At 41.2% G+C, this 26,371-nt stretch overlaps 1 protein-coding gene across 2 annotated transcripts; it reads right to left on the bottom strand.

The window, feature by feature from the left end:
• Window positions 1–2,053: 2,053 nt before the first annotated feature.
• ORC1 (origin recognition complex subunit 1) lies at window positions 2,054–26,361 on the bottom strand. 2 transcript variants are annotated; one of them, XM_075833002.1, is made up of 22 exons: window positions 26,256–26,361; window positions 25,565–25,616; window positions 22,832–22,956; window positions 20,845–21,023; window positions 19,781–20,153; window positions 17,834–18,110; window positions 15,706–15,810; window positions 15,394–15,489; window positions 15,096–15,306; window positions 14,290–14,387; window positions 13,588–13,692; window positions 13,278–13,373; window positions 12,875–13,097; window positions 11,842–11,939; window positions 10,784–10,885; window positions 9,764–9,935; window positions 9,391–9,498; window positions 8,758–8,907; window positions 8,351–8,470; window positions 6,334–6,500; window positions 5,255–5,342; window positions 2,054–2,374 (listed from the first exon to the last, which is right to left on the bottom strand). In XM_075833002.1, the coding sequence occupies exons 2-22, from the start codon at window positions 25,609–25,611 to the stop codon at window positions 2,180–2,182; spliced, it is 3,135 nt and encodes a 1,044-aa protein (XP_075689117.1). In that variant the 5' UTR covers window positions 25,612–25,616; window positions 26,256–26,361; the 3' UTR covers window positions 2,054–2,179. The 2 variants fall into 2 exon arrangements, with proteins under 2 accessions (XP_075689117.1, XP_075689116.1); XM_075833001.1 differs by having other exon boundaries at window positions 25,514–25,616.
• Window positions 26,362–26,371: the final 10 nt, after the last annotated feature.

Here is a 26,371-nt window from a genome sequence, read left to right on the forward strand (position 1 = left end):
TTCCATCTGAGGGTTCAGTTTTGACGGAAAGCTGACAGACACAAACGGAAACCATAGGATTCTGTTGGTCTCAATTGTGCAAGGGGTCTATAGTTTTGACGGAATAGCGTAGTCGACTGCGCTATTGATTCAGTCAAAACGACGGAACCTCTGCACAACGGAGACAAACTGAAACCATTGGCATCGGATTAGTCACCATTGAAATCAATGGTGATGGAAACAGAAACCTATGGCTTCCGTTTGTGTCTGTCAGGGCTCCGATGGAACGAAGCCTTAGCCTGAAAACACCAGTGCCCCTGTGGATAGATTCCACATATAAAGTTCCATGGTGCCACCCCCCCTACCTTGTAGATCATGCCAGTAGGGCTCCCTCTAGTAGCAGAATCCCCAGCCAGAGAGTAGTCGGGGGTTCAGCAATATTCACACCACATTCCATAGGGCATAATGGTCTTTTTGGCAAATGTCATGTACATATAGATTTTTTTTATTTTACTATTGATAAGTGTAGCCAACTATGCTTTTTTTATGCAGAGGTTTCCGACAAAAAACAAACAAACCAACAAACCACAAAAAATCCCCCACATGCTTTGCTTGGGAGTCTATGGGCAACATATTGGAACTGTACAGCATACATCAGGAGACTTTCCCGGCATATGCACTGTACATAAAGAAAACACAAGATGTGAAAAGAGCAATGACATTTTTGTCAGCAAAAATATTGTGGTCTGAATCAGTGAAAAAAAAAAAAGTTAAAAAAAATTCAGAATGTGCACCTGTCGAGTTGATCATATAGTTTTTTTTGTTTTTTTTAGAAAGTTATATTCACACAATGTAGTAATGGTGCAGCAGAAACACAGAACCATACGTGAAAATGTATTTTTAGAAAAGCCAGTTCTAGGAAACAGTCTATAGAAAACCGCTACCTCAAAAAATATTTAAAAAAAAAATGTGATTTCTAGGCCGTTTGCTCCGTTGAAAGCAATGAAAGAAAAACACACACACACACACACACACACACACACACACACACACACACACACACACAAAACAACTTAGCAGCACATGTCACACAGCGGAATAATTGCAATAACACATGGGACTAGAGTAGCTTTTATTTTCTAAACTCTGATAAACTGACTGCTATGAGCGGTTTAGATACACGAGGCTCAGAGCAACGTCAGCTGGTGCAGGACCAATATCACCCGGAAATCACCATTCATGTCAATGTTCACTCATATACAGAACACGGTAGGGTGCAGCAGGTGATCTGAATCAATACAATCTTTGTAGGACATCAGTTATGTGTATGGGTCTCTAATACATATTTCTTAAAGGGGTCATCCGGCCAAAGAAAAGGTCTGACAATCATCTAATTACCTAAAATTAGCTCACTTACTGATATACTACTTATTCTTTTTGGGTGTTGATTTGATGAGACTGTAACGTGGCCGCGAAACGTCAGTAGGTATTTTCTGTTTCAGGACGCCGCAACTCAGGCCTACGTGACAGAGTGGTTTCCACCTCTTGTGTTGGAACGTCAAACACATGGCTGCTAGGGGGCTGGCATGGGAGGTAAGCCAGATCCCCTTCTTTCACAGTCTCATCTCTCCCACCATATTTCCCAGCGCATGTGCATTGTACCTGTTTGCGGGGTCGAGATTACAGGAGCTAAAGGAAACGGAGGGGATGATGGGACTTGTAGTTCTCAGAGCAAGCCGAAAGTGCAAGTCTTGCCCAAAACCCGGAATCATTTGAGCGGCAATAGCATTACAACAGGACGCGGTAAGGAACGCTAAAATATTTTTTTGTACGTGAAGTGTGCATGTGGCAATGTATAAAAGGTGATAAAACGTGTTACTATAGGTAATTCCAATATTAACATATATATATATATATATACACATACAGACCCCTACTGTGAGTGTACAGGTGCCCTGTTAATTTTAACCCTGTTCTAGCTATTGTAATGGGATATATCAGGTTTTACATACAGTAAGATTGAGAACAGGGCTGCTAAAACAAAATACATGTTAGCATTAAGAAAACCAAACAATTAAAAGACACATACAAAACTTTATTATAAATAACCATAAAACTGGGTTAATAAAGGTCAATGATTTAAAACAATATATACACTTCTATTTTTCATAACGCTATATTTCTATGAAATGAAAACCGATCACCCCTCTTTGAGGGCATACATGATATCATCCTGGCTGACATTGATCCTCACTCGTAGGTACAGGTCATTCCTGCTGGATTCAACCAGGAGAAGACGAGAGGCTCCAAGTCGAAGACAAACGGCCATGGTTTCTGACATGGTAGGGGGCTGCACTCCTTCAATCCTGCATAGTGCAATGTACTGATGATATACCTGCAAAAAGACTGTCATAAGCGTCTTCACATAGCAGTAGTGTAATAGAGTGGCAAAAAGTTCATATCATGGCATAGGATCTCAGAGTAAGGTGTTTAATGGGTGCAAATAATGACAGCATCTAATAGGTGAACTATTCCTTTAAAGAGGCTCTGTCACCAGATTTTGCAGCCCCTATCTGCTATTGCAGCAGATCGGCGCTGCAATGTAGATTACAGTAACGTTTTTATTTTTAAAAAACGAGCATTTTTGGCCAAGTTATGACCATTTTTGTATTTATGCAAATGAGGCTTGCAAAAGTCCAACTGGGCGTGTTGAAAAGTAAAAGTCCAAGTGGGCGTGTATTATGTGCGTACATCGGGGCGTTTTTACTACTTTTACTAGCTGGGCGTTCTGATGAGAAGTATCATCCACTTCTCTTCAGAACGCCCAGCTTCTGACAGTGCAGATCTGTGACGTCACTCACAGGTCCTGCATCGTGTCGGCCACATCGGCACCAGAGGCTAGTTGATTCTGCAGCAGCATCAGCATTTGCAGGTAAGTAGCTACATCGACTTACCTGCAAACGCCGATGCTGCTGCAGAATCTGGTGCCGATGTGTCCTCGCTCGTCTGACACGATGCAGGACCTGTGAGTGACGACACAGCGTGATCTCTGGAGAACACGGCTGTGTCTGCACTGCCAGAAGCTGGGCGTTCTGAAGAGAAGTGGATGATACTTCTATACACAACGCCCAGCTAGTAAAAGTAGTAAACACGCCCCGATGTACGCACATAATACACGCCCCGATGTACACACATAATACACGCCCAGTTGTACTTTTACTTTTCAACACGCCCAGTTGTACTTTTGCAAGCCTCATTTGCATAAATACGAAAATGGTCATAACTTGGCCAAAAATGCTCGTTTTTTAAAAATAAAAACGTTACTGTAATCTACATTGCAGCGCCTATCTGCTGCAATAGCAGATAGGCGCTGCAAAATCTGGTGACAGAGCCTCTTTAAAAAGGGTGGGATCCAAGACATCTCATCGTAGGATATTTTAGGCTGGGGTAGCTCAGACGCGGTTGAACACTGTTGAATTGCTGTATTCTTTATGCAATCTTAGATCCTGTGATAATCCAATTTAAAGAGGCTCTGTCACCAGATTATAAATGCTCTATCTCCTACATAATGTGATCGGCGCTGTAATGTAGATAACAATAGTGGTTTTTATTTTGAAAAACGATCATTTTTGAGCAAGTTATGAGCTAGTTTAGATTTATTCTAATGAGTTTCTCAATGGACAACTGGGCGTGTCTTTACTTTTTACCAACTGGGTGTTGTACAGAGGAGTGTACGACGCTGACCAATCAGTGTCATACACTTCTCATTGTTCCAGCACAGTGTGATTGTGCAGAGCTTCCCCAGAGCTGGAGGCCCCAGCCAGAGGGCCTCCGTTGACCTGGCTGGGTACTCTGGCATTGTAAAAGCTCCTGACATCACGGTCCATATATGGACAGTGATGTCAGGAGCTTCCCTGGACAGTGTTTCAGGTAGCACTCTGCCCCAGAGGGTTTGTATCCCAATGCCCATACAGGGGTATACAATGCAGCCTTCCATCGGAGGTATTAAAAAAAAAAAAAACATGATGTGAGGGGGGGCCTTTCCAGTACTATGTGCACATTGCAGAGTGAAAGTATTAACAGTCCTGGTATGCTACCATTCATGACATTTTTTTTTTAGGAGTTAACACTTTTGCCTTTCATATATGTGTGGCACCCCATAATCTTTCTTTTTTTTTTCTAAGGAGATTGTGTCATTAATGTAGTTTATAAGTGCAGTCAGACCAGGAGGATCCCTCTGTATCGAATACTTAGCTATCAACGTTTGTGCAGGATACAAAATCTTTCCAATAGCCTGTGTTTCAACGGACCATGTGAAGGGTCCATTGAAAAATAGAACATGTCCTATCTTCTTCCGTTTTCATTTATCCCCCCATAGACTCAAGTCCAGCACGAGTGAAATTCGGATGTGAAAAACGGCCGTTTTGCACGTCCGATCTTCCCCCACATTCGTGTGAATAAGCCCTAATACGGATTTAATACCTGGACCCCCCACACGGTTCTTTTGAACCAAACTACGATCACCATAAGGCTGTAGCAATTAGTCCTATTCCACACAATACAGCTGCATTTTAGCATCTTAAATATGACCACAACACCAGGATCCCCCCCAGTTATACTGAACCTTTAACAATCTAGATTAATCTTAATATTTCTGCAATAAGGTGCAATATGGCAGCAAGCACACGGAATGCCTACGGCTCCATGTGCCACTGTGCAGAATTGTGCACATAGCTTTGCCATGTACATGAGGCCTTAGGCTGTATTCCCAGGTGAAATTTTTTATGTTGAATCCTAAAAGGGGTTGTCTGATGAAGGGGAAAAGCAGTTTGTTTGACAAAATTTAAAAAAACAAAAACATCCTAAGATAGATTTTTAAAATCGTAAGGATCAATGAATATCAAGCCCCGTCAGCGTGGTCCCAGAACGTCTGTGCTTCTGCTGTAACATGTAGTCACAGGCTCCGGTGGCAGAGATCTGCCTCCCTCTCCCTGCAGGCCATGATGTGAATGAAGGGGCTGGCTGCCTGGCTTAGTTCATCAGCTAATCCTGCTCCCTTCTCGGGTCTCTGAATCAGCCGTGACAAGGAGGGGGCTCGGTCTCTGAATCAGCCGTGACGAGGGGGCTGGCTTACATTTGCCAAATAATAATCCGCTTTTGCTCTCATCATCCCATTAAAGTTGTTAAACTATGGGCTTTTATAAAATCTTATACATCTACTAAAAAGCTCCCATGTTAAAAAAAAATATATAAAAAAAAAATCTATATATATCACCTGTTGAAAAGTAGCTTCTTCAAGTCCAGATCTTCTAAATTCTGCAATGACAGCTTTTAGGAATGCCTGTTCCTGCACAGAGGAGCTCCTGAGAAGAAACATTCAGACTGGGTTATTATTGCGTATTGCGCTTTGAATACTCAAATATTCAATTGAAAGAAATGTAAGGTTTTTCACGTTTCCAGACACGACAACTACGAATAGGCTGTATATTGTGGTTACATTCTTTTTATTCTATTTTCTGTACATGATTATGTGGAAGCCATCTTGCCTGAGCTGCTTTTAACAGCATTTAGAGATATGCTTTACAGCAGCAATATGGAACGTAGTAGACAATTGTCTGCAGCGGACCCGTTGCCTTCAGTTGGAGAGTTCTCTAGGCATGCTCTGTGCAGAGGTCATTGTGCAGGGAGCAGGGAACTGTGTCCATCACCTATTGTCAATGGTGGATCCTTTGTTATCTATATAGAGGTGTTACTTATCAGTGTAATCCTGCCTGTGATAATGAGGACAGCTGAAGTGATCTCTACAGAACAGGAAGTGTAAGTCTATTGTGAGGCTCAGTGGAGGCTCAGTGAAAACTGCAACATTTCAGGATTTTTTTAAAATATAGAAAATTTAAAAAAAAAAAAGTAAAATCTACGAAAATTCTTACAATCCGTTTAACATAAAAACTTGATTTTAACAGGTGGTCATTTAGTAATGACACATTCTCTTTATAAACAAGTGTTCCACATCATTAGAAAGGATTGCATATTGCTAGGATATGCCATCACTTTCTGATCAAAGAGGGCCTGACAGCCAGGGCCGCCACCAATACTCAAGATGTAAGTTAAGCCATGCAGCTCCTTCACAGCGTTTCCATCTGCTGCTTAGCAGGTAACTGCAACAAGGCCCCATCCACTTAAGTGAGGGGTGTCTGCACCTTCGTTCAGGTGATTGGTAGGGGGGGGGACTTACTGATCATGGAGTGATGTAATGTTCTTGTTATATGTCATCACTTCTTAACATGGGATTACTCCTTTAAACACAAAAAAGGGTGACATAACTTATATTTAGGTGTTATTTTAGGTAGCTACCTAATTGCCATGATATAGGGAGAGGAGAACATCTCATCCAGGGCCTCTATGACATGAGGCATTTTCACTAGGGACAATTCACCCTTCTTGATTGAGAACTCGCAGATCTCGGTTGCTCGGCGACAGATGTCCAGACAGCGGCGTGCATCGCCAGACAGTGCAGCCACCTGAAGAATTACAATGAGAAGGTTATATGCACTTGTATTAATATATGAAATAATATATTCCTAAAAATTACCAGAGTATAGTTTATGTGCACACACACGTGTACAAGTTATATACACAGGTATAAGGTTTAGCAGTTATAGAAGTCAACATTTTTTTTTCCTATAACAATGAACGACAAAACCAATAATATATTTAACCCCTTAATGACCAGCCTATTTTAAACCTTAATGACCAAGCGATTTTTCACGTTTTTCCATCGTCGCATTTCAAGAGCTATAACTTTTTTATTTTTGCGTCGACATAGCTGTATAAGGTCTTGTTTTTTGCGGGACAAGTTGTATTTTTTTAATAGCACCATTCTGAGGTACATATTATTGATTGATTAGCTTTTAACAACTTTTTTTTGGGGGGGGGGGGGGGAATAGAAAAAACACCTGAAATTTCGCCACTCTTTTTCACGTCTTAAATCTATGCTGTTTACCGTGTGTATAAATAACACAATAACTTTACTCAGCGGGTTGTTACGATTGCAACGATACCAAATTTGTATAGTTTTTGTATGTTTTACTACTTTTACACAGTAAAAACGCTTTTTTTTTTCAAAATTTGTTTTTGTGTCTCCATATTTGGAGAGCCATAACTTTTTTATTGTACCGCCGATGCAGTTGTATGAGGGCTTTTTTTTTTTGCGGGAAGACTTGTAGTTTTTATTGGTACCATTTTGGAGTAGATGCGACTTTTTGATCACTTTTTATCACTTTTTTTTTAAGTCAGGATTCACAGAAAACAGCAATTTTTCCATAGTTTATTACATTTTTTACGGCGTTCACCAAATAATGTAATCGATTTATAGGCGGGGTCGTTACGGACGCGGCGATACCAAATATGCGTAACTTCTTTACTTTATTTTGGTTTTTTAATAGTAAAGCATTTTGTAAGGGGAAAAGGTGGGTTTTTCATTTTTTTTCAAGTTTTTTTTAAATTAACTTTATTAAACTTTTTTTTTTTTACTAGTCCCACTAGGGGACTTTAATATGCGATTCTCCGATCGCTATTATAATACACTGCAATACTTTTGGACCTGGGGGCCTTTATTAGGCAGACCTGGGGGCCTTTATTAGGCAGACCTGGGGGCCTTTATTAGGCAGACCTGGGGGCCTTTATTAGGCAGACCTGGGGGCCTTTATTAGGCAGACCTGGGGGCCTTTATTAGGCAGACCTGGGGGCCTTTATTAGGCCCCCGGCTGCCATTGGAGACACAGACACTCTGCGATCTTATCGCCGGGTGTCAGTGTGAGAGAGAGGGAGCTCCCTCCCTCTCTCCAAAACCACTCAGATGTGGTGCACGCTATTGTGCAACGCATCTGAGGGGTTAAACGGGCGAGATCAATACTAATATCGATCTCACACATTCGAGCAGGAACGCCCCCAGCTGCCTCTGGCAGCTGAGAGCAGGGAGATTTAACGGCTCCCTGCTCTGTTTACTCTTCCTGATGCAGCGCCGTAAAAAGGCATATGCATCAGAATAAAGCCCGTTAGTGGCCGCCGTTAAAAGGCGTATTGGCGGTCACTAACGGGTTAAGGACGAAATATGTACATAGACACATACATATTTTTTTACATTGCATAACATTTCCTAATACCGATCACTAATGTAGCTGCCGCAAAATTATTTTCTAGCAGCACTGATACCCACTGGCACGTAAGCCCTCGTCTCCATTTCTTCAGTTAATCAAATATTAACTTATGTTATCATTTGTTGGTCTAATTATACTCCAAGCAGCAGAAAACATAAAAGACCTGAAAAAGTTTACAAATAAAAATGAATTGTATCCTATGGCGCGATTACCTTTCTGGACACAAGTTGGATGGCATCATCCTCAAATGCCTTGACATGATTAAGCCTAGAAGTAATGATCTGTTGGAGCTGTTTGTGTGTGTAAGGCTGGAACGACATTCGTGTAAGGCCCTAGAAAGGAAAAAATAAATAAATTATATATATATATATATATATATATATATATATATATATATATATATATATATAGTCCATTCTGCAGCGAATATATATATATATATATACACACACACACACACACACACACACACTACTTATACGGTTTTTAATAGCACTTTTCAAATGTGCGTGACAAACATGGTGTGAATTTGGCTTTACTGATCTTGTTGTGCATGAGAAAATAAATGAACACATGACATTTTACAGTGTGAAAAGTATTATAGAAAAACAATTCCTACCAGCCTGCTGGCAACCCGATTCATCATTATTCTTTCTGGCAGATCCATTGTGTTAGCAATTGCAAGGACAATGAGTTTTGCACATTTTCTTGTGGGCCAGTCAAACAAGCTGTACATAACATTCTGCTTCCTGGTCCAAAGCAAGTCCAGCTAAGGGGAAGTACAAAGATTACATGTTAGACATATTCATAGCAAAAATTAATCAGGGCGTCCCTAACCTACCAACTGTGCAAACGTTACCTTGACATGTATTCATGCAGAATTCGTATCGCATCCTTGGAAAATATGTGTCAAACGTATTTATATCAAATTATTTTGTACAAAGCTAAAACAAGTCAAAACACTGACAGGCACATTATCGCAGAGGTTAGGCCGCTTTCACAAAACCGTAATATGACCGAAGCACTTGTGTGGTTCATCTGAACTGGCCTTAGACCATCATAGCCTTCTATGGTGATCGAAGTTTGGTTCATATAAACCGCTGGAAATCAGGATTTTGCATCCGTAATACGAATGCAAAAAAAAAATGCGCTAATATTCTAACCGTGTAAAAGCAGCCTCATCTGAGCAACTAGTGCAAAAAATTTTCTTGGTAAGAGTTTTGAATTTTGTCTCCAAAAGAAGATATCTCACCTCATCTACCAGCAAAACCGTGGTCTCTCTATTTGAGGCTGGTGTACTGAATCTCTTCTCCAGTAGTGCAGCAGAATGGTCTGCCGTGGCCTTCTGTCCAGTTAGGAGCTGAAAGTACACAGAAGAACGGTCACAGGGGAATTATTTTTTTTTATTAACACTAAAAGAATGAGAGACGACAACATGCTAATATTACTGGAGTAGGAACAGTGCATTGACACTTCCCACCACTATCTGAAATCATGTACAAGCCTAAGATCTATCATCCGTATACAGAATGTAAACTGGGACTAGAGTCCCCAAACCATCCACGCAACACTACTTTATTTTAGCTTTACAATACTTGGTTTCTGAAAAGCAATATTTTCCTAACCTTTAAAATCTGCACATAGGCCTGGTGAGGGTCTGTCAGCTTCATGCCATTGATTTCAATGAACTGGAAAGATGGCAAATCATCATCTTCAACAGCTGTCTGCAGACTGCGGATCACTTCATGTATCGTTGCGGTTTTTCCTGTGCCTGGCACACCAGATATGTACATGCACCTAGAAAGTATACAAAATAAAGTGTAAAACCACAGCCAATGCCAAAGTCATCATGAACTAATCAAAACTTAAAATGGTCCATAACGGAAGTAGCAAACATAGACTGTGTATTGCTTTTAAAATAATTACATGGCACACATTGAAGTAAACGAGTACTCCAGAGCTGAATGATGCGCTGGACTGGTCTTAATGTGATAGATAATAGAAGCGGATTCCTTAACATGACTTAAAGGGAAAACTGCAGTTAGGGTATGTGCACACACACTAATTACGTCCGTAATTGACGGACGTATTTCGGCCGCAAGTCCCGGACCGAACTCAGTGCAGGGAGCCGGGCTCCTAGCATCATAGTTATGTACGATGCTAGGAGTCCCTGCCTCTCTGCAGGACAACTGTCCCGTACTGTAATCATGTTTTCAGTACGGGACAGTAGTTCCACGGAGAGGCAGGGGCTCCTAGCATCGTACATAACTATGATGCTAGGAGCCCGGCTCCCTGCACTGTGTTCGGTCCGGTACTTGCGGCCGAAATACGTCCGTCAATTACGGACGTAATTAGTGTGTGTGCACATACCCTTAAGGTCTGAGGCAACAATTGTTAACGATGACATTTATAGACCAGTAAATAAAGCCTGTCAGACAACACATGGTGCCCCCCCCCCCACGTCCGTTTCTTATAATACTACTTTAGTAATTTGTATTACTCACTTATACTATATAAAGCATATATCGCTCATATTTGTACCACACATTTAGAATAATTACATCAGCTCGCACTTTGACTAAAATCTGGAGAAAAGCGCTGTTCTGCTAGGTACCCAAGTAAACTCATCCTATATATTAACTTACCCTCCAGTTCCATCTAGAAGTTTACTTTCTACAAAATTGTACACGTCTTGGTATTCCTGCTCCCTGCACGGCAGAGATTCCGGCACTGCAGAGACATGAAGCCTGCACACAGAAGAGATACATTTAATGTTAAGATAGTCTACATCCCAATAAGAGGGATAATACTATTACATAGTGCAGACTAATTTATATTGCACCTTCATATTCCATAGCACTGTACAAAACTGAGCAACAATATTTAGAATAAACCATATGCAAACCGGTCAGTGATAAGAGATCATATGCGCTTCCAAACCTCATATAATGGATTATGTACATATAAAGTGCAACTCGACTCATAAAACCCTATTGACTGCAATCAACCCTGGTATCCACTAACAAGGGACCAAGTATTTGTGAAACTATTTGTTTGGCAAAAGGCTTACACTGTTGAACACGCAACAAACCATGGCAACAAGCTTGGCTCAGTTCTCAGCACTACGGGCACATGTACATGGGTGTATCACAGCTTTGTACGACCTTTGAGCTGTACAGGGACATAATATGGCAACTCATAGAAGTTTATAGAGCCCTACTGTACCTCCGCATGCCTCCAATCTCATATAGAGGCAGATGGAGCTTCATACAAAAATCAAACAAAAAAAAGAAATACAAATAAAATTGTGGCATACACTATCAAATGCCATATTACGGAGATATTCTCCCCTAGAAGCATTGTTTGGAAGGGAAAACATGCCTGGAAAGTGGTGACACATTAAAAAGGCACCATACGGCAGCACAAGGAACGCTTACAACAGAACCGCATGGACTCCATTTGCCACTGCTTACGCTCTGCGCAGGTTGCTCTGCCGTGTGCATGAGGCATTCGTCTCCAGTTGTTATTGTGCTTAGGCTTTAACAACACGTGTGGAGAGGTTTGATCCAATCTTATCCCCATACATTAAAATTACCTGCAATCCAGTATAAATGTATTTAGTTATTGTGTCCCTATAATTATGTTAGAGATAAGGTGTTGCACACCCAAAACACGGCGCACACTCTGTAACCGGTTACCTTACCTGATGCGAGCCTCCTCTAGTACATTAGCAGGCTTCTGAACAGGCTGGTTCCGTTCTGGGATTTTGGGTGTCGCAACATGAGCAGCTTTAGAGACAGGCTGAGGGAATGAAACAATTGTTCTATTATTGCTGTAGCAAGCTGGATAATAAAAAGGTAGAGTTTAAGGCCCTGTTCACACAGAGTATTTTGCAGGCAGAAAAAATCTTCCTCAAAATTCCTTCAGGTATTTTTTTTCTTAAAATCAAACAACTGTTTATTGAAAATACACAATATACATCTGTCATCTGCTATAAATCCACATTCAGCAGCAAAATAAAATTTACATTACACATATCATCTTTTCGTATAAATTCTGTGTATACATTACATATTTCCCATATGGTTCTTTAATAACATCCCCACCCTTAACTCCCTTCCACACCCCTTCCCCCCCTGCGCGTCCATGTCTCTATCCCTTGGTATATCTCACTCCACTTTTATTGACCTCCCAATCCATAGTATTGTTCCTTCAGGTATTTTGATCTGCCCGCACATTCTTGCCACGGTTTTCACTGTGTATTTCGGCCACGGCCATTGAGCGCCGTGTGCAAGAAACACAGCGAAAAACCCTTTCTTTGGCTCCCATTGATTTCAATAAGAGGTCAGAGACGGAACCGCGGGAATAAGGAGAAGGTCGCTTTTTTACCCGGGAGAAGCTAAAACCGCGAGCGGGATAAAAAAAAAACACCTCCAGCTCCCATTGAAATCAATAGGAGGCGGTTTCTGGCACCAATTCGGACGCGGTTTCCGCGTCAAAATCAACACCAAAAGACTCCGGGTGAACAGGGAATAAGATGCCATCATACTGCATCATTGTGGGGCTCAGATAAGCAAAGAAAAACAAAGCTCACAATGTAAACCCTGCCCAATTAATTTTTTCTCAAACAGGAGACACTTTCATTCTCAAATCTATTAATCTATTGGTGGTAGTCTAGAAGATGTAAATATAAAATGACCAACTGAAAATCTATGTCAATTCATATATTAACTCACAGTTTTATTTGGTGTCCTTGCTGAGGACCTCCTTGAAGATGTTGGGGTTCTAGGTGTCAAACTTTTCCTTGTGGCTCTCCTTGGAGACTTCTTATCTTCCCTTTCTGCTTCATCATCATCTTCCTCCTCCTCCTCCTCATCACTACTGAACACTTTGGAGTCTTTAAGGGGTACAAAGTCTGTATCTTCATCCAGATCCTCAGAATCTTCATCTGATAGGATCCTTGAGACAAGAACCATAAAACCATAACTTCAGATGTCCATCAGGAGGGATGTGCTTGATCAAGTACCCGCCCCATTCTGGATAGCACCGCTAAACATTTCGTTTTTTCAGTACACAATGTGTTATATGTGATCTGTTGATGTTCAAGGCTTTGCAAATTAGCTTCAGAGCATTACTTACTTAATCTGTTTGCGGATTAAATTAGCAGATGCTTGTGCAGACTTCCTGCGTGAACGGGGCGTTTGCGGCTCCCCACCATCCTGCTCTTCTGTTGGTCTGTCACAAAAAACAAAGAAAAAAAATAAGCAAGATTTAAACTATTTGCACAAATGCATTGGAGTTTTACAACTAGCTATTTAGTTCCAAATAAATAAAAAAAAAAAAAAAAAAAAAAAAAAAAAAAATCGCTTGAAATTCTTTTTTTTTTTTACTAGTATATAAAAAATAAAAAAATGTCTAGCCCTAGCCTAAAACGTGACATTACATTCACCTTCTGTAAGAATTGGTCCTTGGCGTGACGTTGCGTTTCTGTGGGGTTTTAGGCTTCACCTTTTCTCCCTCCTCAGACAGCTTTCTTCCATGGTTTCCTTCAGTTCTGGAGAAAATATGAAGCACACGCAGTGAATATGGCTGTAAAAACTATAACACATTTCTTTTTACCTTTACAAAAACCGTGTCATCGTCATAATACAGAGCTAAAACATATAGATCTATTACATTACCTAAGTGTAGCTATAATAGCGGGTGCAGGTCTTCAGAGGGCCCTGTCAGTCCTGATCACTACTCCAATCAGTGGTGCAATGCTATTTTAGGGGGTCACTGACTGGAAGAAAATCGCTTATTGACAGGGCTCCCCTCCATGAATGACTCCCACGCATCCTTTAAAGTGAACTGAGTGACCAAGTTACAGCCATTAAAGGCAATATGTCAACTCAGTCAGTACTCCATTTGCCACTGCACACGCTCTGCCCAGGTTGCTCTGCCGTGTGCATGAGGCATTAGTCTCAGGTTTTGATCGTGCTTAGGCTTTCACGACACGTGTGGAGAGCTTTGATCCAATGTTATCCCCATAAATTAAAATGATCTGCAATCCAGTGTAAATGTATTTAGTCATTGTATACCTCAAATTATGTTGGAAAGAAGATGTTGAACATCCAAGAAATGGCACCCAGAGTGTAACCGGTTACCTTACCTGATGCGAGCCTCCTCTAGTACATTAGCAGGCTTCTGAACAGGCTGGTTCCGTTCTGGGATTTTGGATGTCGCAACGTGCGCAGCTTTAGAGACAGGCTGAGGGAATGAAACAATTATTCTATTATTATTGTAGCAGGCTGGATAATCGAGATATAGTATAATTTTACCTGTACATAAAATAATGACATTAATGAGTTCGATGGATGTCAAGGATTGAGATTTATAAAAGGCATCTGCTATAAAAAGGTTGAGTTTAAGAAGCTATCATACTGCATCATTGTGGGGCTCTAATTAGCATTAAAAAAAGCACCTGTCATCAATTCTACCACCAAATATTATTTGCTTTGGATACAGGACATTGTATATGGATGTAAACCCTGCCCAATTTATTTTTTCTCAAATCCATTAATCTATTGGTGGTAGTCTAGACGATGTAAATATAAAACCCATTGAAGGGGTTTGCCCATCAGGGACAGTTATGGTATATCCAGAGGATTTGCCATAAATGTCAGATAGATGCAGGTCCCACCTCTGGGACCCGTACATATCTCTAGAACGGGGTCCCCTAAACCACGTTCTACCTTTCTCGGCCCCCGATGCCTCCCGGCCATTTCCGGATTAGATGGTTGGGAGTTATGAAAGCAGCATAGCTCAGCGAGTGGCGGTAGTATGGGGCCCCTTTCTAGAGATAGGAGCGGGTCCAAGAGGTGGGACTCGCTTCTATCAGATATTTATGGCATATCCTGTCAAACCCCTTTAATGGAAAGTCTGTGTTAATAAATTCATACAATATTGTTAACTCACAGTTTTATTTGGTGTCCTAGCTGAGGACCTCCTTGAAGATGTTGGGGTGCTAGGTGTCAACCTTTTTCTTGCAGCTCTTTTTGGAGAGGTATCTTCCCTCTCTGCTTCTTCTTCATCATCATCTTCACTACTACTGAAAACTTTGGATTCTTTAAGGGGCACAACGTCTGTATCTTCACCCAGATCCTCAGAATCTTCCTCGGATAGGATCCTTGAAAGACAAAAATCATAAATCCATGACTTTGTGTGATCTGTTGATGATTAAGGCTTTGCAAATTAGCTTAGGAGCATTACTTACTTAACCTTTTTGCATATTGAATTAAGAAATGCTTGTGCAGACTTCCTGCGTAAACGGGACGTTTGCAGCTCCCCACCATCCTGCTCTTCTGTTGGTCTGTCACAAAAAAACAAGGAAGAAAAATAAGCAAGATTTAAACTATTTGCACAAATTCATTGAAGTTTTCCAACTAGCTCTTTCGTTCCAAATAAATAAAATTGAGATTAAAAAAAAACAAAAAAACTTAACATTTAAATTAGATTTTTTATTTTACTACTCTATGAAAAAAAAAAAAGTGTCTAGCTCTAGCCTAAAACATGATATTACAATCACCTTCTGCAGGAGTTGGTCTTTAGGGTGACGTTCTGTTTCTGTGGCGTATTAGGCTTCACCTTTCCTCCCTTCTCAGACCGCTTTCTTCCATTGTTTACTTCAGTTCTAGAGAAAACAAGAGCATATTGCTGTAAAAACAAATACCAGTGCCACTGTCCTGATACAGACCTAAAACGTATAAATCTATAAGAAGTCTAAAGGTAGTTATAATAGCGGGTGCAGTTCTTTGGAGAGCCCGGTCATTCTGGATCTCTCCTCCAATCAGTGATGCAGAGCTGGTCCAGTGGGGTCGCTGACTGGAAGAGAACCACTGACTGACACGGCTCCCCTCCATTGACGACTGCCAAGAGTCCTTTAAAGAGGATCTGTCACTAGTTTAGTAATCTCCCGGCTAATCTAATCGGCGCTGTCACACTGATAATAAAAGTGAAAATTGTGTCCCAAAACGTTTATTATTTTAAGTTATGAGCTTTTTTTCTAAATAAGCAAATGAGAACTTAGAGGGCGGTAACACCAGCGATTCTCCTGAGGTGGAGCCTCCTCACAGCCTCTGACCCATCAGCATGAAGCTGCTTCACACAATATGAGTGAATTGATCCCCTTTCCCTCCATCCTCACTCGAATAGCCATATCTCGGGCTGTGAAACAACCGGAGATATCGCCAGTTGAATACACAGTCGGGAATGGAAGCTGTGTACTATATGATCGCACTGTGTTGCTGGGCAGGGAAGGGGGAGAAGCTGTATGCTGATTGGACAGCGTCATACAGAAAACATTACACCGCCCAGAGTGAAAAGTAAGGGTCACCTCCTATTTGACAACTAGAGCGACATTATCATTTAGAAAAATGCTTTTTTTTTTTTTAAACCACACTGTAGTTATCAGCAGTAAAGCACCTATTAGATTAGTTAGGAGATAGGGAATTAATAAACTAATGACAGATCCTCTTTAAAGCGGATATAATTTACAGTGAGCAATTTACAATCGTGCCTCCCCTTAAAGGCTATGTACACCTTTGCACTAGCTTTTTTATTGTTCATTTGCTTTCTAAACTCCAAATTCAGCAACTTTTTAAATAGTTTTTATAAAAAAAATTCTACCATTTTACTGATGTAGGGTGTCAGAATTTGCAGGAGACCAGCGATCTGCAAGAGTAACAAATTAGACAGCGCATTGTTCCTGTTGGGGCTGGCTCATCTCCTCCCCCCATCTCGTCCCTCAGTGTTAGGGTATGGTCACACGGCTTATTTTCAGCCGCATTCAGGCCGTAAACGCCGTGAAAAACGGCTGAAAATACGGAAGCTGAACACCTCCAAACATCTGCCCATTGATTTCAATGGAAAAAACAGAGTTTCGTCCCGGAGGAGCGTTTTTTCACGCGGCCAATTGAAAAAACGGTGCGTAAAAAAAACACCCCATAAAAAGAAGTGCATGTCACTTCTTGAGCCGTTTTTCATAGTCTCAATAGAAAAACAGCTCGAAAAACATCCGTAAAAAGCGCATCAAAAAAATGCTTGATGCTTTAAAAACGACTGAAGATCAAAGGCGGTTTTCTCTTGAAAACCGCTCTGTATTTTACAGCTGTTTTTAGTTTAGCGTGTGAACATACCATTAGAAATAGCAGTTGGGAGGAGAAGGGGGTTGTACATGGCAAATCAGAGAGTAGACCGGAGAAAAGCAAATCACACAGACTGAACTGTATCAGAGTGTAGGAAGCAAGGAAAGCAGAGGGGGAAATCACATAGGCCATCAGTGTAGGGAGAAAGCAGTATAGGAATGAGGCTGTGCGGATACATGAGAGCTAGTAAAAGGCAGCAGCATCCTGGATTCACAGACCTCATATCCAGCAAGTATTACTGGGAGGTGCACGTTCACGCGATGGGGAAATTCGGTTTTAGGACAGGTACTGATGTTAAGGGTGAAAATTTTAATTAGTACAGCTTCAGAAACAGGGGGGTGACTTGCTTTACAATAGAGGTGAGCTATTGATAGACGTGTTTTGCGCTGATAAAGAACCATCACTAAACTGAACTCTGCACCAGACACAGTATGCCAGAATAAAATATACATGAACAATAAAATGGATGTCTACCGCATAACTAGAGTCATCACTTGTAGTTTTACTTACGGAGATCTGCTTGACTTGTTCTCCTCAGGTAGTGTAGCTCTTAGAGGGGTCAGCCTCAAACGAAGTTTCTCACACTGCTGGTCTGAGAGAGATTTTAATGGAACAAAGCATAAATCTAGGTCCAAGTCTTCATCAGTCAGCATCTTCTTTGGAGGGGAGTCCGGTAGTCCAGAGAAAGCAACTCTACGTTTGGGAGCAGCTGGTTCCAGAGCTCTAAAGTCGTCATCCAACAAAGAGTCTCTCTCAAGCGACAACTTGCCTTGAGACTTAGATGGGCCTAAACATAGGAAAACAAGTCTGAGAATTCCAATTTTTGTCAATACTTTCCAGAGGCCCAGAGCTGAATTCAGGATTGTGGTGGTTGCCACTGAAACAGCTAATCTTTTACTATATCTATCATATACACATCTATAGATATATACAGTGTACGGACAAAAGTATTTGGATACCTACAGGATACACGTAAAGGAGCTTTTATGATATCCCATTATAAGGCACCTTGCACATGGCCGTGTCCATAATCATATGGGCACGGCCGGCCACATTTTCGGGCCGTGCTCCCATACAAAGTGTGGGAGTACGGCCCGTAAAATCCAAAAGAACAGACATGTTCCATGATTATTGGAACATTTCTACAGCCCAAACAACATCCCATAAACAAAAGGGGAAAGTGTCCGTGCACAATAGAAGTGAATGGCTCCGCAATACGGACGTTTTTATGGTCGTGTGCATGGGGCCTTAATTCTTAGGCTTTAATATAGAGTTGGTCATCCCTTTGCAGCTTCCACTCTTCTGGGAAGGCTTTCTACAAGATTTTGTAGCGTCTGTGGGAATTTTTGACCATTCATCCAGGAGAACATTTGTGAGGGGAGCCACTGATGTTGGAGGACAGGGCCTGGTTTGCAATCTCCGTTCTAGTTCATCCCAAAGGTGTTCCACTGGGTTGATGTCATGACCCTGTGCGGGTCAGTCAAGTTTTTCCACACCGAAAACTCACCCAACCATGCCTTTATAGCCCTTGCTTTGTGCACTGGGGCACAGCCCTGCTGGAACAGAAAAGGGCCGAACCCCAAACAGGTCCCAAAAAGTTGGCAGCATAAAATAGTCCAAAATGTCTTGGTATGCAGAAGCATTAAGATATCCCTTCACTAGAACGGAGAGGCCGACCCCTGAAAAATCACCTCATATTTTACAAACGGACTTGTTGCAACTGTGGCGTCCTATTACAGTAGTACGCTGGAATTCAGTGAGCTCTTTAGACCGACCCATTTTTTTCACAAATGTTTGTAAAGGCGACTGCAGGGCGAGGTGCTGGAATTTAGACATCTGTGGCACTGAATAAAACACCTGAATTCATTGATTAAGTGGTGTGTCCCAATACTATAGTCCATATAGTGTATCTATATAGGTCTATGTTGACTAACATTTCAATCAAATATAACAAAAGTTTGAAAGGATTATTCTCATCAAAGATGGCATATCGCTAGGATATGGCATCACTTTGCGATCGGTGGGGGTCCGACTGCCGAGACCCCCACCGCTCCTGAGGATGAAGGGGCTGCAGTGCTGGCTTAGCGCTGCGTACATGTTTTTTTCCCCCCACACAGCGGCAATCCTGGCAACCCACCGTGCCAGGAAACGCTGCACAGCTCCATTTAAATGAATAGGGCTATGCCACATTTCCCTGCACAGTTGGTGACCGGGAGCACCGTTGTGCAGGGGAAAAATAGCAACAACGACGCAGCACTAAACCAGCGCTAGGTCCCTACATGTCATCATTTTGTGTTAAGAGAACAGCCCTTTAAGGAATCAAAAGTTAACCACATTTCTTGCAAAAAAACAAACACCAAATCTAAAACACAGATATATATAATAGGGCTGTAAATATACAGTACGCTCAAATATATGAACATGTATAACACATAAAAAATCCTGTAAAAGACCTACTGTTCAGTTGTAGCTTTTTTCTGACTCCCGGGGTGTCTGTGCCATTGGGTATCCTCTGCATCCCTCTCTCTTTGGAATGGGAGCTTTTTGAGGCTGAATGTCGAGACTCTATTTCAGCTTCATTTTTGTGTGCCCTGGTTGCACTGCGGCTGATCTGTCTGCTTTCAACTGCATCCCCTTCAAATGAATAGAACTGGGGCTTTGGTAAGGTTTTATTAGACACCGGTCCATTATTCACGGTGTTCTCTTTCTTTTGAAAAAGACTAGAGGTTATTGGTTTGAACGCTTTTCCATCCCAAGATAATTTTACATACAGGACATTTCCAGACAACTTTCCTCTCGGAAAAGGATCTTCAAGCTTTAGCTGCGTTACCTAGATAAAAAAATCTGCATTACTATAAAACTTCTCCAATCAACAAACTGATTATATGAATACTAGCCTGGAGGCGATGTCTGGTCATACTCCTGCTGCTTGTATGAAGGAACTACAGGAGTGACAGCACAGTGCAGTCTCGCGAGATCACGCTGTGCTGTGGATTAAGCTGGACACGAATGAAGAGAAGTTTATGACGCTGATTGGTCAGCGTCATACACTTCTCTTTACTACCACTTGGTCCAGAGTAAAAAAAAAAAGCGCCCACTTGGACATTAAGAACAAATTTGCATAACACTTAAAGTGCTCATAACTTTATAAAAAACCAAAACCACCACATTACTTATCTACATTAAAGCGCCTAATAGATTAGGTAGAAGATAGGGCAGTTATAAACTGGTGACAGAGCCTCTTTAAAATCAATGCGACAGACCTCGCTCTTCTATTTTTCCCGCTATTCTGTTCCTCTGATGTAACAAAATAATGGAAGAGCTGGCACAGATGTGTACAGAGCATATCAGAATAAAGATACACTGAATTTAATCCGCTACATAGCACAAAATGTTTTCTTCAATTCTCATCTCTTCGCTGCATCTTGTAATCAAGGAGCATCCACTCATATGAAACATGTTATACCAATTAATATGTTTATCACAGGTTCACCACTAGGTGGCACAGTTATAATTATTACCTGAACAGTTCCAATAATGGTCTCAGCATCAATGTCATTTTCACAGGCATTATCATCATACAAAAAGATTTCCTGGGGATGCGGATCTCTCCCAAGCAACTTCCTCTTCTTAAAGGAAACTTCTTCATAGCGCAAAAACCACTGAACAATGGCATGCTTGCTTGCATCTTTCTCCGCACCTGAAAAACAAGACAGTAACACCGTAACGACCACCCACCGTCCTTTGACGGCAGGCGGTGCACGTCCTTAGTCTACAGCAACGTCTTTTGACGTCGCTGTAGAAGAGGCTGATGAGCTCTCCTGTGAGAGCTCATCCTCTAAGCAGGAGCTGTAACATACAAAGATCTTAGATCACCCTGCTGAATACACCTGGGATCGGAAAACATTGACCCCAGCTGTTTAACCGTTTGATCGCTGCGGTCCGCTTTGATCTAGTCATCGGAAACCCGGTGACGTGATCAAACACCAGGGAATCCCTCTGCAGTCAGCCCTGGGGACCTACTAAGGACCCCAGGGCTGTCTGTTCAGTAAGCCTGCTGCTCCGGTACACTATGTGCTGCCCCAACAGCAGCCTGTGTCAAAGTGACACAGTGTAATGTATTCGCATACATAAAAAATAAAAAAGTTATAAATAAGTTATCCCTTAATAGGATTAAAAAAAAAATAAATAAATAACAAAAATATTTGTATTTTTTATTTAAAAAAGTGTCATTATTTTGCATAAAATATATTTTATTGCCCGTACACTAAATACACTAAATGAAAACAAAAAAACTACACATATTAGGTATATAAACAACCGTAATAACCTGAAGAATTAATCTAACGGGTTATTTAGCATGAAATGTGAACGAGATAAAAAAAATAAAAGAAAAATGATGCCCAGAATCGCTTTTTCTTATATTTACGCAGTAAAAATTATTTTTTTCTACCTCCAAACTATGAAAAAAAGAATTTCTCCCGCATAAAACAAGGCCTCATATGGCCACACCAATGAAAATATAAAAAAGTTATGGCTGCTGAAATGGAGAGGTAAAAACTGAAAAATGCAGCTGGTCATTGAGACCTTTTCAGGCCCGGTCATTAAGGGGTTAATTCTATAAACGATCACAATAAGGCAATCACCCTGCAAACATTTTTATATTTACACTGACAAAAACGCATTACATATAATCCTAGATTCCTGGTACTGTCCGACTGATTATGTCTATGACTGGTCTTCTCCTGTGCTGTAAGTGAGTGCAGAACAATAAGGGAATGGAACGTACATGCTTCCATATTTTTGACAGACGCCTGAATTGCATCTCGCCATTACGATCGTTGCCCAATGACTAGAGCTACCCATTTCCTTTACATAATAAAGCTTGGGTCCCAAGTCTGGATCTTAGGGTCTGTGGCTGCAAACTGTTTATATGCAGTGATCACTGTCAAGCACATTGGGGGAAATTTACTTTGCAAAATGCGGTGTTCACCAAATTTACTTTTAGTTTTGGACACTTTTTGCACCTTCCTTGACCGTTTTGAAAAGGGCCAAAACTAAGAGTAGTCAAATTGCCCCTAATTGTAAAATACGCCAGCCATGAGGTGACATAATAAAGAATAAAAGAAAGAATTTTTTTTAAATTCATCACTTTAAAAAGATTTAGAGCAAACCGTACAATTTTTGCTGTCTCATACAATGATGCATTTTACAACACTTGATAAAATCTACCCCCATTGTGCCCATATTGCATGCATAACAAGCCCCGGTGGTCCTGGACATCCACACCCAGGAACTTAAAATCCTAATTTATTGAAATGTTCAAAACATAAGCAAAAATAGTAAAGGGCTTGGAGTGGGGGCGAATTACACAAGTCCCCACAAACGTCTATTTTCTGGCTGAGACTTGAGGATTTTGTTGCCACTTGAGCATCTTTTCACATAAATCCATCATAGCAATGAAGCACGTTAAAAAAAAAAAATAAACGTGCACGTAGCACTTCTTACCGTCGTCATAAAGTTCTTTCAGTTTTGCTACAAAAGGTCTTTCTTCGTCATCACCTTCAATCAAAATAAAGTCGCCGGGAGTTATTGTGACTGCCTCGGTGCCACTAGACATCATGACCAGCCCCCTGAAACAGAGTGACAAACCCACATTACTTCATATCGCCACACACTGAGGGGAAAGAATCAAACCCAGAACAGATTTATCTTATTGTTACAAACAGCAACTTTGCATTTACATTTCATTTAATAATCGCAGAGACTTTCCAACGTCATATGCAGCACTGAACCCATAATAAAACGTTTAACGCATTCCCACATCCATAGCGCGCTAATAGAGTTATCAAACTCAAGCAAAAAACAAAATATCAATTGTCCACCCCCCACCTCTTTTTTCTGCCCCAGACACCTTTTAGGGTGCATTTACATGAGACCTTTTTGGCCCACGGGAAAAACTGCCTCAAAAATCACAGCTAAACTTCACGTGGTTTTACAACGAATTGCCAGTTTCACGATGCGGTTTTCGCCCGAGAGGTTCTTACAGGTGAAACATGTAAAGCAAACGTGCTTCACCGGTAAAAACTGCATGGCCTAAAACCGCATTGCAAAACCTGTGGCAAACCCATGTGCGGTTATGCTGGGGGGAGGGGGAGGTATCATGTAAACGCACCTGAAAGGTATATTTAGTGGTTTTCTTATGTGGTTATTGTAATCACAGCAAAAACCGTGTCAGTTTTTAAAGAAATAGCACGGCTCATGTAAATACACCCTTAGGCCTTGTTCACACAGTGCAGATTTTGCATGTATTTATTAAGCCCAAACTAGGAAAGGAACCAAAACAGGATATAATAAAAAGAAGGATGTAAAGTGTCTTCATCTGGATCCAATTGTGGTTTTAGCTTAAAAAATACATATAAAATCTGCGGCAAATCTGCACTGTGTGAACAAGGCCTTGAACAGCAGCTAAAACACATTTTTTTTTTTACCAAGAAGGTAAAGACACAGCTCCATGTTCCAGCCACTTTCTCTCTTTGGTAGTCAGGACTGGGAGCGCTGCTGATGAGCATTACTAGACACTACAAGCCTTTATAACGCATAGTTGTACATAAATGTGTGGAGATTCAGAGTTGTCACCCATCAGATGCAGCCTGTGTTGCTAAGCAGTGACCTTACCTTCAGACCCCCGCATAGTAAACTGCAGATCTCCAAAATTATTCATGAAATGGACTTAAATCATCATAATAAAGTCGTTACATCCCCTCGCGTTTCCCTTTAAATAATTAGGCCGAATTCAGACGAACGTAATATACATCCGTGTGACGGGAGGTAAAACAACGGCCGTCACATGGACGCATGTATTTTAATGGGGCCGTTCACAAAGCTATTTCAACGGACCATGTCCTCTTTTCTTCAGTTTTCAGGGATCCCTCCATAGACTCAAGTCAGATGTGAAAAACTGGAGTTTTTCACGTCCAATTTTGCACACGCAAGTGTAAATCTGGCCTTAGACTGCAAACTTTGGCTCATCAGCGGTTGTGAGACTACAACACCAAACCAGCATCTGTCAGGGCAGACTGGGAGTTGTAGTTGCAAAACAGCTGAAGAGCAACAAGTTGAAAATATTGCTCCAGTTAGTACTCAAAGTCCAGGTCCACATGTAGTGAAAGATATACACCACGCATTTCACCCCCATATATTGAGGGGATGAAATATGCGACAGAATGGACATGCAGTGTGTGAATTCAGCCTACTATCCTGTTCCATCACAAGGCTATGTACGCACTGTCATATCTAGAACGAAGGATGGGATCAGATCTCTTCTTATAATGTGGTGACAGAGCCTATCTCCTACATAAGGAGATGGGCGCTATAATGTATGGGGCATTAATGCTTTTTATTTTAAAAAAACGATCTATTTTCACCACTTTATTAGTGATTTTAGATTTATGCTAATGAGTTTCTCAATGGACATCTGGGCGTGTTTTACTATTGACCAAGTGAGCGTTGTACAGAGGAGTGTATGACGCTGACCAATCAGCATCATGCACTTCTCTCCATTCATTTAGTGAGCGCATAGGGATCCTGCTAGATCACTATTTGCTGTCTTATACGAACACATTAACAATACTGAAGTGTTTAGACTTCCCTGCACTTCGTTACTGTTTCTATGGTAGTTACAGCAGAGGAAGCGTAATCTCGTTGTAACCTGTCATTTACTGCGTAATCTCGCGGGATTACGCTTGCTCTGCTGTAACTACCACAGAAACAGTAACGAAGTGCAGAGATTGTGAATAGACATCCCGTGGAATGTCTATTCACTGTCTAAACACTTCAGTATTGTTAATGTGTTCGTATAAGACAGCACATAAGGATTCATAAGGATCCCTATGCGCTGCCTAAATGAATGGAGAGGAGTACATGACGCTGATTGGTCACTGATTGGTCAGCGTCATACACTCCTCTGTACAACGCCCACTTGATCTAAAGTAAAACACGCCCAGTTGTCCATTGAGTAACTCATTAGCATATAGCTAAAATCGCTAATAAAGTGGTGAAAATAGAAGTGCTTTTTATTTAAGAAAACAACAATCTGTCACCTACATTACAGCGCCAATCTCATTATGTAGGAGACAGGGCACTTATAATGTGGTGACAGAGCCTCTTTAAATATTAGGAAATACTCACGCATACTGAAAATGCAAAACTTTTCTGTCTTTTATCACAGGTCTCCCATACCAGCTGTACACGCGGCGCCTCCTCACACGGGTATTGTACTTGGTCATGACTTCTGTATATAAAAAAGAAACAATCAAAAAAAGATAAGAAATTCACACAAATTTTTTTTTTATTACTGTTGCAAGTATTGATTGGTCAACAATCCCGAGAACAGCGGTGCCCAGGCAAGAGCAGTTATTCTCCATTCAAGTCTATGAGGGGCAACCACATAAGTGCCCACATTCAATGTCCATGGTCAGATAACGCTAGCCAGAGACTGAAAGTTTTCAGTTGCATTTAATAAGTATTCCAATTGTTTTCCATTGTAGGAATATTTACCCAGAATCGGCTTACGTGCACTGACAACTTTTTTCCCATTATAAAATCACATTAAAATAACGTGAAAAAAAATTGCATATGCGTGCACGGTAGTCTATTACAGCGTCTCGCAGAGAATTATGGGCCAGATAACTTTTACTAATTTCAGTTGGTCGAATCCGATGGGTTTAGGCGTGACACATTGCAATTATCGCGTAAGGACTGCGCATTATTGGATGTAAAAGCGCTGGCTCTTTGGCCAGGGTTACAAAAAACATTGGGGATTATCACTAGACAAAACATGCTGCCACTTCTGCTATAAACCAGGCACAGTGATGAAGGCAGTGAGACTGGTACGTTTGTATCCGGTCACTACCAGCCTGCCTGTACTCACCCTCCCTCCCAGCGCTCAGCTCCTCCGCCACCACCACCAGACGTGCACTTCCACCTCAGCCGCTGCTAAAACTTTCCCGCCATTGACGTCATCCAGTCAGAAGGTATTCCTGTAAC

The sequence above is a fragment of the Rhinoderma darwinii genome, chromosome 7 (assembly GCF_050947455.1).
Source record: "Rhinoderma darwinii isolate aRhiDar2 chromosome 7, aRhiDar2.hap1, whole genome shotgun sequence".
Lineage (NCBI taxonomy): Eukaryota > Metazoa > Chordata > Amphibia > Anura > Rhinodermatidae > Rhinoderma > Rhinoderma darwinii.

Coding starts and splice junctions, on each gene's coding strand:
- ORC1 (XM_075833001.1), bottom strand. CDS start 25,611: ATGACCAAGTACAATACCCGTGTGAGGAGGCGCCGCGTGTACAGCTGG. Junction 13,693..14,289: donor CTAGAGGAGGCTCGCATCAG/GTAAGGTAACCG, acceptor TATTTTCTCCAG/AACTGAAGGAAACCATGGAA. Junction 13,098..13,277: donor TTAATCCGCAAACAGATTAA/GTAAGTAATGCT, acceptor TCTTGTCTCAAG/GATCCTATCAGATGAAGATT.